Source organism: Xyrauchen texanus, chromosome 40 (assembly GCF_025860055.1).
Source record: "Xyrauchen texanus isolate HMW12.3.18 chromosome 40, RBS_HiC_50CHRs, whole genome shotgun sequence".
NCBI lineage: Eukaryota > Metazoa > Chordata > Actinopteri > Cypriniformes > Catostomidae > Xyrauchen > Xyrauchen texanus.
The window spans coordinates 18,808,472-18,822,110 of record NC_068315.1 but is presented as its reverse complement, the minus strand read 5'-3'; the positions used below and the strand labels follow the sequence as shown (position 1 = coordinate 18,822,110).

Below are 13,639 nucleotides of genomic sequence, written 5' to 3'. Positions count from 1 at the left end.
CGGAACGAGATGCTGTGCTGCTAAGCGCTACGGGGAACAACCCTAATTGTGACCGAGCTGAAATAGTGTGTGTAATACGTCAATGAACATTGACCGAAATTTATAGCCTCGGCTGATGTAATCATTAGATGCACCTGCGGCCAGGCTACTTCTTTTTGAAGAGCAGTCCTGGGATATCCCAGTGCGGCAAAGCAGCGCAGCATCTCGTTCCGCTTTTTTCAGGGAACAAGGGTTACACATGTAACCCGAGACGTTCCCTTTACAAAAAGCTTCACTATGATGCTGCGCTGCTAAACGCTACGGGGAACGCAATACCCACGCCGCCGCACTTGGGGCTGTCCGGACCCCTACGGTTGTGCAGTGTACTCACAAAAACGCAAGAGGTCTCAGACATGAGCTTGAGATGTCGACTCAAGGGCATAAGAGCCCGGAGTAGCATAAACATCTAAACCATTAAAATTTGATGAATTTCTGCGGAGAGGACCAGCCTGCCGCATCACAAACTTGTTTAGGCATGGGCTGAGATGTCGACTCAAGGGCATAAGAGCCCGGAGTAGCAAAGCATCTAACACATAAAGTTCGATGAATGTGTGCGAAGAGAACCCGATCGCAACACAAACTTGTCATAAAAATTGATGAATGTGAGCGGAGAGGACCAGCCTGCCGTATCACAAACTTGTTCAGGCATGAGCTGAGATGTCGACTCAAGGGCATAAGAGCCCGGAGTAGCAAAGCATCTAACCCATAAAGTTCCATGAATGTGTGCGAAGAGAACCCTATCGCAACACAAACTTGTCATAAAAACTGATGAATGTGAGCGGAAAGGACTAGCCTGCCGCATCACAAACTTGTTCAGGCATGAGCTGAGATGTCGACTCAAGGACATAAGAGCCCGGAGTGCAGAACATCCAAACTAGAAAAGTCCAATGAATGTGTGCGTAGAGGACAACCTGCCGCATCACAAACTTGTTTAGGCATGGGCTGAGATGTCGACTCAAGGACATAAGGGTCCAGAGTAGCAAAGCATCTAGCCCATAAAGTTTGATGAATGCGTGTGAAGAGAACCCTATCGCAACACAAACTTGTCATAAAAATTGATGAATGTGAGCGGAGAGGACCAGCCTGCCGCATCACAAACTTGTCCAGACATGAGTTTGAGATGTCGACTCAAAGGCATAAGAGCCCGGAGTGGCAGAACATCCAAACTATAAAAATCTAATGAATGTGTGCGGAGAGGACAACCTGCCGCATCACAAACTTGCTGCAGAGGGAGACCTCTAGCCAAGGTTTTAGAGGAGGAGAGCCCTCTGGTAGAGTGCGCCCTAAAACCTACTGGCGAAGCTTGACCGCACGCCTCGTAGGCCCGGGCAATAATGAGGATGCCTCTTTGAGGGCACCCCCGCCCACCAAGCCGTGGCAAAGCGCAGTGGCCACATAGAACCTGGCAGTGGCGAGGCAAGTGCCCGCTGACAGTTCTTTCTACAGAAAATCCAGAACTGAAGCAAACTGGCAGTTAGCTGGTTCTGTAATAAGAACGTTAGTAGAAGGAAACGCATGCAGGTGCATTTATGCTATGAATGTATTACTACGATCAGCCCCTCCCGAGGGGGGGGGGGGGGTTGCTGGGCGACTCGGGGAGAAGTAGAGGAGACATTGCGCTATCAACAGAGGCGAAGAGGTCCTCTTCTGCCCTGTAAAATCTACCCAGATCAGTTCCAAGTGGAGGGAGCCCTAGCACTTGAAATGGTCTCGATAACCTCAAGAGAAAACCATGTGAACCTCATTTGGTACCCTTAGGGGCCAGACATGAAAGGTTTCACAATTCGGGCCAAGGATGAGAAGGTCCTCCCTGTTCGGAATCGCCCAAGGCGAGCCGTCGAGGAGAGGAATTAACTCTGAGAAACATTTCCTGTTCGGCCAGCGCAGCGCCATTTATAGGAGGCAAGACCCTTGCTGGTGAACATAGCCAAGACTCCCGGGAGCAGAGAAACCGGGGAAAGAAATGCATACAGACACATTCTGGGTCATGTATGTGTCTTAACGTCCAGACCCGAGGGGGCTGGGTGATTTCAGAGAGAAGTAGAGGAGACATTGCGCTATTCATAGAGGCGAAGAGGTCCTCTTCTGCCCTAAGATCTCACCCAAACTTGTTCCAAGTGGAAAAAGCCCGGCATTTAAAAAGGTCTCGATAACCTCAGGAGAGAGCCCTGTGTCCCTCAGTTGGTACCCTTAGGAGCCAAACATGAAAGATTCCACAATTTGGGGCAGGGATGAAATATTGCCCTGTGCCTGAGATAGAAGATCCATCCTGTTCGGAATTGCCCAAGGCAAGCCATCGAGGGAAGAGAACCAAGCCCTGTTCGGCCAGCGCGGTGCTATCAGTAAGAGGCAAAAACCCTTGCTGGCGAACTCTGGGCAACTACTACCTTAGGGTGGAGTTCTTAACTCCCCCGTTGGTATTTTCTGTCTGGACCGTAAATCTGCTCCCATATACGGGCATCCAGGGATATAACTGACCTGAGTGACAGGAGCTTGCCTTGGGCCCTAAGGAGAACCCGACGAGTCAGAAATACAGCTGACAAGAACGTGGGTCTCCTTGATAATTTATGTAAGAGGCTACCGCTGTATTGTCCACCCACACCAAGACATGGCAGCCTCAGGAGGAGGTATTTCAGGGCCAGAAATACAGCCATCAACCCGAGACATTGACTGTGACTCCTATCCCCTTAAGCTGGACGACCACTTAAGGCCGCTACCCCGCCCGTCAGGGAGGCGTCTGTTGTTAGCAGCCTGCGATAACAAGACACACCTAGAGTGGGGCCCAAGGCAGAAAACCGGGGTCTGAACCACATAGAAAGGGAACGAAGCCTGAGGCGCGTAACCCTTTTTAGCCTAGGGGTTTTGGCCCTTGGAAGAAATCCCCTGGCTTTTGGCCACAACAAAAATGGTCTCATGAGCAGAAGGTCCAGAGGGATCACCGTGGATGCGGTCACCCTGAGACCTGGAAATCGTTGATACTGATAACAGTGCAACCTTGACCTAGCCTGACTTTGCTCAGGGTGATCTGAATGGACTCAATCCTAGCGGGAGACAGTTGTGCCCGCATTGTGATTGAACTCCATACGATGCCCCGATAGACAGTGTTCTGAGTGGGAATGAGGACGCTTTCTTGGCGTTGAGCCTCAACCCCAGAGAAACAGATGAGCGAAGACAATGTCCCTGTGCTGAACTGCCAGTTCCTGGAACTGCGCAAGGATCAGCCAGTCGTCTACATAATTCAGAATGCAGATGCCCCGGAGTCGCAAGGAGCCAGCGCTACATCATGCATTGTGAATGTGCGGGTAAAAAGGGCCAGGCTGAGTGAAAGAACCTGACCCTGGAAGACTTCACCCCCGGAAGCGAACCTCAGGAACTTTCCATGTTGTGGCAGAACTTCTAAATGAAGTATAGAAGTGTGTCATAAGATCGATGGTGACCAGCCAAACGAGTTGTAGGGCTTGAGACACGACCGTCTTGACAGGCATCATCTTAGACTTGAACACCCACGGGTTGTTCAAGCTTTAAGATCTAAGCCAGACGCCACCCCTCACCCTCCATGGGAAACGGGAAGTATTTAGTGTAATAACCTAACTCTCTCTCTGGAAGGGGATCACATACCATGGCCCCTTTAACCAGGAGATTGAGTTTTTTGTTTTTACATAAAAAGAAATCCAGTTTACGGTAGTGAGAACACGCCGTTGAAACACGGAAAAGCGGCGAGTGAATTAAATCCTGACGCCCTTATGAGACCCACAGAAAAGAATATATCTGGCAGAAGTTTCCACGCTGTCAGGATCTCTGAGATGGGTATTATATTTTAACAGTTCCTGTTCAGGGGTTGTCGAGTGTTTCGCATCCTGAATCGAGGGGGTACCGGGAGGGGTGAAGTGAAGCACGCGCCCGTCCCGAGGGGAGCTACCCCCTAATCTAGGCGCAAGACCGTTAGGGTTTTCTCTTACTTGAATTTATAGTCCTGAGGTCTTGCTTCGGGGGCTGGCAAGGGTGGCGAGACTGTCCCTAATCCCTGGGAGGAGTAGCACGACTCACCACGCTTTGCTTTTGAGCCTCCCTTCAGTCAGGACCGAGGCGGGTCTGAGGCTTGCTCGTCAAGCGCAGAACCCACACTCAGGTCGTCCAGGAGGTCAGCCTGGTACGCCTGTAAAACAGCATAGTGTGCAGAGCAGCACCAGCATGACCTGCTGCTTGATAAGCCCTTCCCACTAAAGTGGAGGTTGTCCTACAAGGCTTTGAGGGGAGAGAGGGCTTCTTAAGTGACGATGCCGAGCCCGGCGAGAGATAGCCCACAAGCGTCTCTTCGACCGGTGGCATCACTGAATACCCTTCACAGATCTTGTGAAGGACCAGCTGGGTTTGGGGAGAGAGTGAGAGAAAGTGATCAACCCGTCTCTTGCTCCTCAGCCAAATCCATGCAAGAGCCCCACGAACAATCTTTTTTTTTCTTTTTCGTGAGTGCTGACTCCCGGAAGCAAGCGAGGTGAGCACGAAGCACTTTGCCTGTTAAAGCAAATCGCAGTGCTCGCACCCGCCCTGCTGCAACGCGAGAGCACCGTGCTCTTACCCCCAAACAAACAGCAAAAACGTATGCAGTGTTTGCGGCTTTCAGTCATTCCCTCTTTTTTTTCTTTTCTTTTTTTAGAAATATATATATAATATTTTCTAAAAAGAAGAAAATATTCACTGCGCACTGTCTAACCAATTCTAACTCCTAACAGAGGAAAGACAGTTTTGACAGGGTTTGTAAAGCACACAGAAACAGAATCGCTCTGAAAAAAGTTTCTGACGACACCTGGTGACGTACCCATTTATAGCCTGGCCGCAGGTGCATCTAATGATTACATCAGCCGAGGCTATAAATTCCGGTCAATGTTCATTGACGTGTTACACAAACTATTTCAGCTCGGTCACAATTAGGGTTGTTCCCCGTAGCGCTTAGCAGCGCAGCATCATAGTGAAGCTTTTTGTAAAGGGAACATTCTTTAGATCAATTTCAGAGCTAATAATAACATAAATATCAAGATAGATGAATATTATCAAAAGGCTGAAAATATTGAGTTATATTATGTATATATTCTGTATTTAGATGAGACAGACCTGCAGATAGTACTATAATGACTGAATGACCACGTGTCACACATCCATTGGGAAATCTAGCAATAAACCGATCTCCTGACCAGTGTTTTCTATTCCTTTTGGCTCTTTGATAGTTTTTGGCTGAGATGAAGACAAATTGTTGATGTCTTTATTTCAGGGACAGAGACAGATGGTGTCTCAACAGTGTGCACTTTCATTTGATTGTCCTATTTTGTCACAAACAAATCCACTCTCTGCATGGTTATTCTGTCTACCATTGAACCTCATTTAGAATTGTGAACAGATTTAGCTCATTATGTACAAACATATGGTAATCCAAGAGAAAAAAACCCTCTCAATGTTTAACATATACTGACGCTGTGAATCTAATCCTGTCAAAAGCAACACATGCAATTTCAAGACTTATTAAAACAGACATACACTCACCACACATCCTTATTAAACTTGTCAATCTTGTCCTTACTTTTCTTTCTTTCAGTAGCATTAACACAGTGAAGTCAGCAGGAAACATTCTTGACGATATAGGGAACATGTTTGATGATCTTGCCGACCAGCTGGAAGCCATGTTGGATTGACCTGATTCCTAAAACCTTTGCATTTGGCCTTCACATGGACACTTCTAGATGTTTTAGTGATGCAATGTTTGGTTTTGAGACAATCAGATTTCTCAAACTATGTTTACAATGCATTGCCATTCAGTGGCCCTGCTTACACATATTAGCAATTGACTTACATTACCTAATTTAAAGGGATAGATTGCCTAAATATTTTAATTCTGTCATCATTTTCTCACCCTCGTGTTACCAGCTGTAATGGACTGCAGTGCATCTGGTGGGTGGAATATATATATTTTTGGTCATGCCTCAAACTAAAGAAGATTTGAGAATGCTCAATGATTACAACATGAGATATGATACTCTCTCAAACTTTTGTATGGCATAAGCACTTGTAAAGCTCTTCAACTAGAGACACTTTAATTTCCTGTGATGCTCAGATCAAGACTCACAGTTGGCCTCTAGCAAAATGTTAGATACAACCTGAACTCTCTGTTTGAAATTCTCTGACATGCAGTATCACTCAGTGAATTTTCTTGCATGTTGACTTAACAAGCCACTATTTTCTGTTCAAACACAAACAATAATACAGTTGATCTTCAAGACAAATCAACCTATCCATATAATGGATTTTACGCAAAAAGATAACCCAGCAAAACAGCTGTTGTCATTGCTGAGTTCATCATTTGTTGACACAAACCTCATGGACCAAGTACTGTGTATGTTTGACTGTATATTATTGTAACCTATTTCAGCTCACAAGTGAACAAGGGCAGTACTGAAGGGTCCATTTCTTGCAGACAGATTCGTGATCATCTGCTGAACTATGTGTTTTGTACGGTATAAATAGTTCTGTCATTATGCACTCACCCTCATATTTTTTCAAAATCGTTGACTTTTTTAGGCTGAATGTGAGCCTCACTCACCATTCACTTTCAATGTATAGAAAAAGGTGTAATGAAAGTGAAGGGTGACTGAGGCTAACATACTGCATAACATGTACTTTTGTGTTCCATGGAAGAAAGAATGTTATAAGGATTTGGAACAACATGAGGGTATATAAACTATTTTTGGAGGAACTTTCCTTTTAACGTGTAAAAAATTACTTTTCTAAACGTGTTAATATAGTCTATTTTGACAACCATTGTGTTTTATGGAAGTGCTAATACATTGTATGGATCATCTAGTATGTATATTTTTATAAGAATGATAATTTATTAGATTTGTCTGGATAAAAGGGACAGTCCCACTGCGTGAATGCTGTCATTTTGGCAGAAATTTGCAGGCAAAATAGATTTGTATGAACCACAGGTATAGACAAAGCACTAACCTTTTAGACACAATTGACCAAAAAGTAAATGACTCTTGTGTTATGGTCTTTTACATTACTAGACATGTGGTTAAAATGCAAAAATTCTAATTTAAGTAATTTACTACCTGTTTGATCTGGGAGGATATTCAGGACAAGTAAATATTCACATGGAGCATTAATTGCTTGAATGGCTACTCACGTCTTGTGCACTTTTTCCACATGTATGTAGTTCATGCACAATATGTATCTTTTATTGTATTCATTTATTTTTGTTTACCAGTTCTTGTCTACTCTGCATGCACTGTTCACTGGTTAGATGACCAGTATTTGACTGAAAAAGACTTTCTAACTTACATTGTTCAAAAGAAACAAATGTAATAACTTGTGGCTGCAAGAAGTTATAGGTTTTGTATTATATAGCATATTGATAATTTGATGGACCTCACTGCTGGTGCTACGGTATCATTTAAATGAGCACTGTGTACTTTGTTCCAAAGTTAATTCCTTGTTGCAATGCATTGTGTGACATTGCATTGTCACAGTTCATTGCTTTGTCTTTTTTTGGGGCTAGCAAGTGCCACGTGTACCATCAGTATAAATGGGCCTCTGATTCTACAAAGTATTTAAAAACATTTAATAAAACACGATCTTCAAGAGATCAATCTTCAGATCAAATGCCTCATGTCATCATGTTTTAAGTATTTGGTTTTATTATACAATACATGCATTGTCCACTGAAATCAGATGTTGAAATGTAATAAATGTAGAGCTTCTGTTACTTTTCACACTAAAACTATGTAATTAATGACAAATGGATTTTTTATTTTATTGTAAAGACAACCACCACAACAATGGGAAAAAGAATGTGAATCAATGCAGAAACATCAGTGAGGGAAAGAAGAAAGTGTTCAGCCATAGATCCAACTATGCTGACATTTGGAATAGTCACAGAGTTCTTCTGGTGTAAACCATAGGCTGATCTCAGTGTTGGCACTATCAACCGAATCACTGCCATGGGTGATGTTCCTGAAGTGAAAGCAATCCAACATAAGCAAAAAACATCCTCTTTTTTTTCTAATCAAATCAGCCTTGTCAAAAAAATATGTTTTTTTTTAAATAAAACGTGATTGGTATGCTAATTTAATTTTAAACATAAACATATTTTCATATTTCGTATTACATTAACACCAGAAATGTCTTCATTAATCAGGCTTTTTTTTATAGACAATGTCTGAGCTGCTTTAAACAAAGGTGTCAAAGTTATTTTTAGACTATGGCATGAGATCTTACCGGCCAACTTGGACACAAAAGTCACCTCGGATAGTCCCAGGCTTTGAGTCAATGGGATTTGTCTCACCAAGCATTACACGGCCGGTTTTTATTACATTAAAACCCTCCCACACCTAAAAATATATCACAAAAAACACCATTATCAAATCACTTTCATGTAATCTGTAAAGACAACTTATTAGCAAGAAGGAGAAACACTCTAGGGATAATAAAGCAGTAGAAATAGGTTTACCATAGCAACCACAGGGCCAGATGTCATGTAACAGACAAGCCCAGGAAAGAAAGGCCGATCCTTTAGGTCACTGTAGTGCTGCCTAAGAAGATCTTCACTGGCCTGCATTAAAGTAAAAAACATACATTCACAACATAAGCATAAGAAGACTTCTGCATGTAATGTTATGAAAAATGATAAATTGTCCTTGTCCTTTTGAATGCAATGTCAATAGAGTGAAAATGTATTGAGATAATGTTTACTGTAACTCGATGGTCACATGGGCATATATATATATATATATATATATATATATATATATATATATATATATATATATATATATGCATGGTACAACTTGACCAACCACAAAGGACCACAGTTAGAGTTAGTAATTGGTTTAACCCCTAGAAGACCTGTGCATGTGTGTTTAAGTCCCCTCAGGCCTAGAATAGCTTTCCACAACCATAGACAAGGCATAAATCAAATATTATTTAACAGATTAATGTTTATGCTTAAATTAAATAGTAGGTACACAACAATATTACACACACACCCAAAACAAACAGAAACTGTATGTTGTGCATAGGGCCATGTATATAAAATCTATTGAACTTGTATGTAAAAATGTTACCTGGATTAACTTCATTGCAACTAACTTGAATCCTTTCAGTTCAAAACGCTTGATGATCTCTCCGACCAGTCCCCTCTGCACGCCATCGGGCTTGATGGCAATGAAGGTGCGCTCCTCGTTTGCCGACATTGGACTGTGGGAAGAAAGAGCAAAACGGAGAACGGTAAAAAATATGCAACAAGAAAAGCATTGCAATGCCAGGAATAATGTCAAAACTTACGCTGTCACACGTTTGGCACATTGGGCTTGAGATATAGAAGGGGGTCTGGGTGCTGCAACCCCTGTCCCCATCACTAATTACATTTCAATTGACGGTGAAAGTACACCGACACCGGCTGCTTAAACCGTGACTGATTATCTGATCACTGTCCTCGAAGCATCCTGTCCCCCATATTAACAGCACGTTATCTAACCACGTTTACACGCTCTTAATTTAGAAAAAAATAAAATAAATATATAGGCTATTTTACAAAAAAATTACTCATTGCAAATGTCAAATTTAAGTAAATAAAAAGAACGATATGAAGTCACATTTCAAATCAAAATTTCCATAAAATTGCAGATGTAAACGAACACATTATAATGGCCTATTGCCAACTTCAGATGGTAAATTGTTGCGCTCATGTAACAAGTCACGCTCTAAATTTAAGCAATGATTACAAAGATCGCGCGTCTATCAATTGCGTGGAATTCACTTTGTCAGTGCCATGTTTTCATTTGTAAGACTTATATATGTATGTATATATGCAAGACAAAATCTTGTAATAAAAAATAAAACTTGCAAAATCAACTGTAATAAAACAATAAGACACGGTAAAAATGAATCAATTAAATAAAACATGAATGTGCATTTTCTTACATTCTTTTACAATAGTCCTCGAGCCCGATGTTTATTCCTCACGCGCAAGCATTCACTAATCCAAGTACAGTAAGTGTTTTATGGGGGTGGGCGGAGACTGCTTCCAGTACTTTTGCATACAGTGAATTCTGAAAAACATTTATTAGCCTACGTTTGAATCCACATAACATTAATTGTATCATATGTATATTCTTTACAGTGACTTTGTTCTTAATATTGTCTAAATTATTTTAAAGGATATAATTCTTATTCTCTATAGTAAATGTAAATATGAAACGTCGTCATAAAATAGGATAGGATGAAAACAAATAGGCTGTGTTTTGGTGTGCTTTTTTACCTTTACATTATTATTATTATTATTATTATTATTATTATTATTATTATTATTATTATATTTAAATCTAACTGCCTATTGGCCTCTGCTTTGAGATTTACCTCACAGTGACACTCCTAGAAGCATAAAATGTGACCCAGTCTCTGTAATGCATCTTGATTTCTGAACAGCAGAGCTCATTAACTTGACATTAAATAAATGTCAACAGTTAAAGCGTGTCTTTAATATTAGGTGGTATCAAGACTCATTCTATGAAAGTTTCATGCTTTGAAGTGCACATTTAGTCTCTTATTTGCATGCTTTTTAATGTTGATTTAATCATGAGATACTTCTAGCATGTAACTGCATGTCAAATGTCATTATGCAATGACACCATCATTGCAAAGCACATTAGACAATCAGAACATATCTGATTCGTCAAGTGCATCCTAAGCAACTTATCTATGGGCTCAATAGCGCACGGTCAGTGGGGGATTTATCTTGACTCCAGATAAGCCAGCCATTTCATTCTGTACATGCTGGCCATTATCTTAATCTGAGGGATGCATTTCCTGTACATTTTAGAAATATGCACCAAAGACCACATAATACCTCCAATCAGATTCTACATTCATCCTGAGTTCATCCTTAGAGAATCATTACATAACAGCCAGGTCAATTTCTCACATACACTATGCAGTATAAAAAGTGCTCCCCTTTTCCACAATACCACGAAATGGTTTTATGCTGTTTGAATTTGTTTGTGCAGAAAACAATCAGTTCAGAGTTTAATACATGTAGCCTATAGGCTCCACTGGCTTTTATTGCAACACCATATTCTTTGACCAGCAGCAGTCTGTTGCCATCTTGTACTTTGAAGGCATGCATATATTTATGCACGAGTAAAATAGGGTACTTATATGATACTTTTATAGTCTTTTGAAAGCATATACTAGCTTTGTGTGAGAAACAGACTACATTTTAAGTTGTTATTTCCTGATAATCCTTCACTATTTTTGTACCTTTGCATGTACATGCACAATTCTATACACACACAAAGAAAAAAAGAATAGAGAAGTAAAAGCACAAAACCATGCATGTAAACAAATTATCCAGTGTGTACATCATTTCCCAACTAAGCAGATATGATTTAAACAGCATCAGGTAGTGTTAATATTTAGAGGACTCATTTTGTTATTTCAGATTTGACCCTGACATGACAAGAACTGCTGCCAATAAGGCTTGTCCAGTTTTAGCAATAATTCTTGCACATATTCTCAACCCATCATTCCTATGTGCAGCCAGTGCAGTTTTGGCAACAGAGGGATTGATGGTGCTGACCCTGAGAAAAAAAACAAATCAAACAGCCAACTCAACACACACACACACACACACACACACATGTTGTGTTTCCATGTTTTATGGGGACTTTCCATAGACATAATGGTTTTTATACTGTACAAACTTTATATTCTATCCCCTAAACCTAACCCTACCCCTAAACCTAACCCTCACAGAAAACTTTCTGCATTTTTACATTTTCAAAAAACATAATTTAGTATGATTTATAAGCTGTTTTCCTCATGGGGACCGACAAAATGTCCCCACAAGGTCAAAAATTTCGGGTTTTACTATCCTTATTGGGACATTTGGTCCCCACAAAGTGATAAATACACGCTCACACACACACACACACACACACACACACACACACACACACACACACACACACACACACACACACACACACACACACACACACACACACACACACACAAACGTGCAATTTCCTATCATGTTGGGGACTTTCCATTGACTTCCACTGTTTTTAAACTGAGCTAATGAGAATTTCGATCCCCAAATGCATTATGTTTACTTTTTATAAAATTACATTATGGGATTATTATGTTTATTCCCTCCTTTGAGGCGAAGACGTGCACTCTTTTCCCAGTTGCGATTGCAAAAAGTGTGAACCCTGGACGTTCTTCCTCCCTAGCCTAGCGACCGCCGAGTCTTCGGAGAGGGTCACCTAGGCCCCCGTACTGAGGTAAGTGCTCCACATGTGCTGGTTGTCTCCTTATGCAACACCATGTGATGTATTTTCAGCAAAATGGTTTCCCCCTTGGGGGTGGGTGTGGTCTCCGCGGTGTCCTCCTCTTTGGAGGGACACCCCCCAGCTTGGACCATATATATGGCCCCCAGCCGAATTATTTCGTTCCTTTTTGGGGAGAACAATAGAGAGAAGGCCACGGCTGGGCCAGCCAGTCCTTATACCTCTGAGCAGTTAGCCATTCCCCAAGGTGTAGGGGACCACACCATGCCTGCCAGTGTGTTGGGGGTAGTTATGCAACGGCTTGCTGCGCTGGCTATGAGGCACACAGAGGTCTGCCTGTCTCGCACCGCCAGTCTACATAACTCGGTTCAGCTCTTGTGGCATTTTCCATTGGGACCCCTAGTGTCAACTCATTGACACAACGTTGAGTGAGTGAGTGACAGATATGGAACGTCTCAGTTACTGATGTAACCTCCATTCCCTGATGAAGGGAACGAGACGTTGTGTCCTGATGTGCACTGGCAGCGTCACTCCTTTTATATCCGTATGTTTGGGGGAATGGCATGCAAATTCCACACACCAATTTTCATTGGCCTTTTCTCAAGATCAGAGATGTATGGGCTCCCAAGAAGCGACCCCTTATGTCAACTCATCGACACAGCGCCTCGTTCCCTCCATCAGGGAACAGAGGTTACATCAGTAACTGAGACGTTTTTTCGATGTATATCCCTGGAGGATACAGAACATGCAAGAGGTTGTAATTGTAAGTGCTCTAACTGGGATTTGAACCTTCAGTTTTCCAGTTCATTGCACTTCCTCTAAAACCATACTGTATGATGACATGGATATTTTAGAAATTGCAATTTCACAATAAATAAAATCACTGATTTACCATGAATCAATTGTGAACATTTAAAAATTCAGGATTATAGTGGATCTTGTTACAAATCATATTGTTATTTTGGCAGATAATCATTTATGGATAACTCTAAGATGCTGTACTAAACAGTCCCACATGAGCATATATGACAAGAAAGGAAAAGATATTGTATATTATTTATATTGTATATTATTTATATTATGTAGCCATAAAGGGACATAATGGTCAGGGCACTTATCTCCACATCCTTCCTTCAATCAGAAAATGCACTGATCTGACTAAATGGGTATATAATCCTCTCCTAATCTCTCCAACAGTAATGTAGATATTTAATTCCATGCTCTATTTTTTTTTTTACCAGGACTTAAAGTAAGGATTTAAA

General features: G+C 41.6%; 2 protein-coding genes across 4 annotated transcripts in view; one reads left to right on the top strand and one right to left on the bottom strand.

Moving 5' to 3' along the window:
* Positions 1-5,781, top strand: part of LOC127633558 (caskin-2-like) — a 57,269-nt gene extending 51,488 nt beyond the window's left edge. For 2 of the 3 annotated variants that reach the window (XM_052112740.1, XM_052112739.1), the window contains exon 21: positions 5,630-5,768. In XM_052112740.1, the coding sequence (XP_051968700.1) occupies positions 5,630-5,726 (97 nt within the window). In that variant the 3' untranslated portion in view covers positions 5,727-5,768. Of the gene's footprint in view, positions 1-5,629 lie in introns of all 3 variants that reach the window. The other variant, XM_052112741.1, reaches the window with a different exon arrangement.
* Positions 5,782-7,774: 1,993 nt separating this feature from the next.
* Positions 7,775-10,076, bottom strand: LOC127633559 (nucleoside diphosphate kinase A-like). The gene is made up of 5 exons (XM_052112742.1): positions 10,012-10,076; positions 9,153-9,285; positions 8,540-8,641; positions 8,308-8,420; positions 7,775-8,043 (listed from the first exon to the last, which is right to left on the bottom strand). Exons 2-5 carry the CDS (start codon positions 9,279-9,281, stop codon positions 7,926-7,928), a joined length of 462 nt encoding a protein of 153 aa, XP_051968702.1. The 5' UTR covers positions 9,282-9,285; positions 10,012-10,076; the 3' UTR covers positions 7,775-7,925.
* Between the last annotated feature and the right edge of the window lie 3,563 nt (positions 10,077-13,639).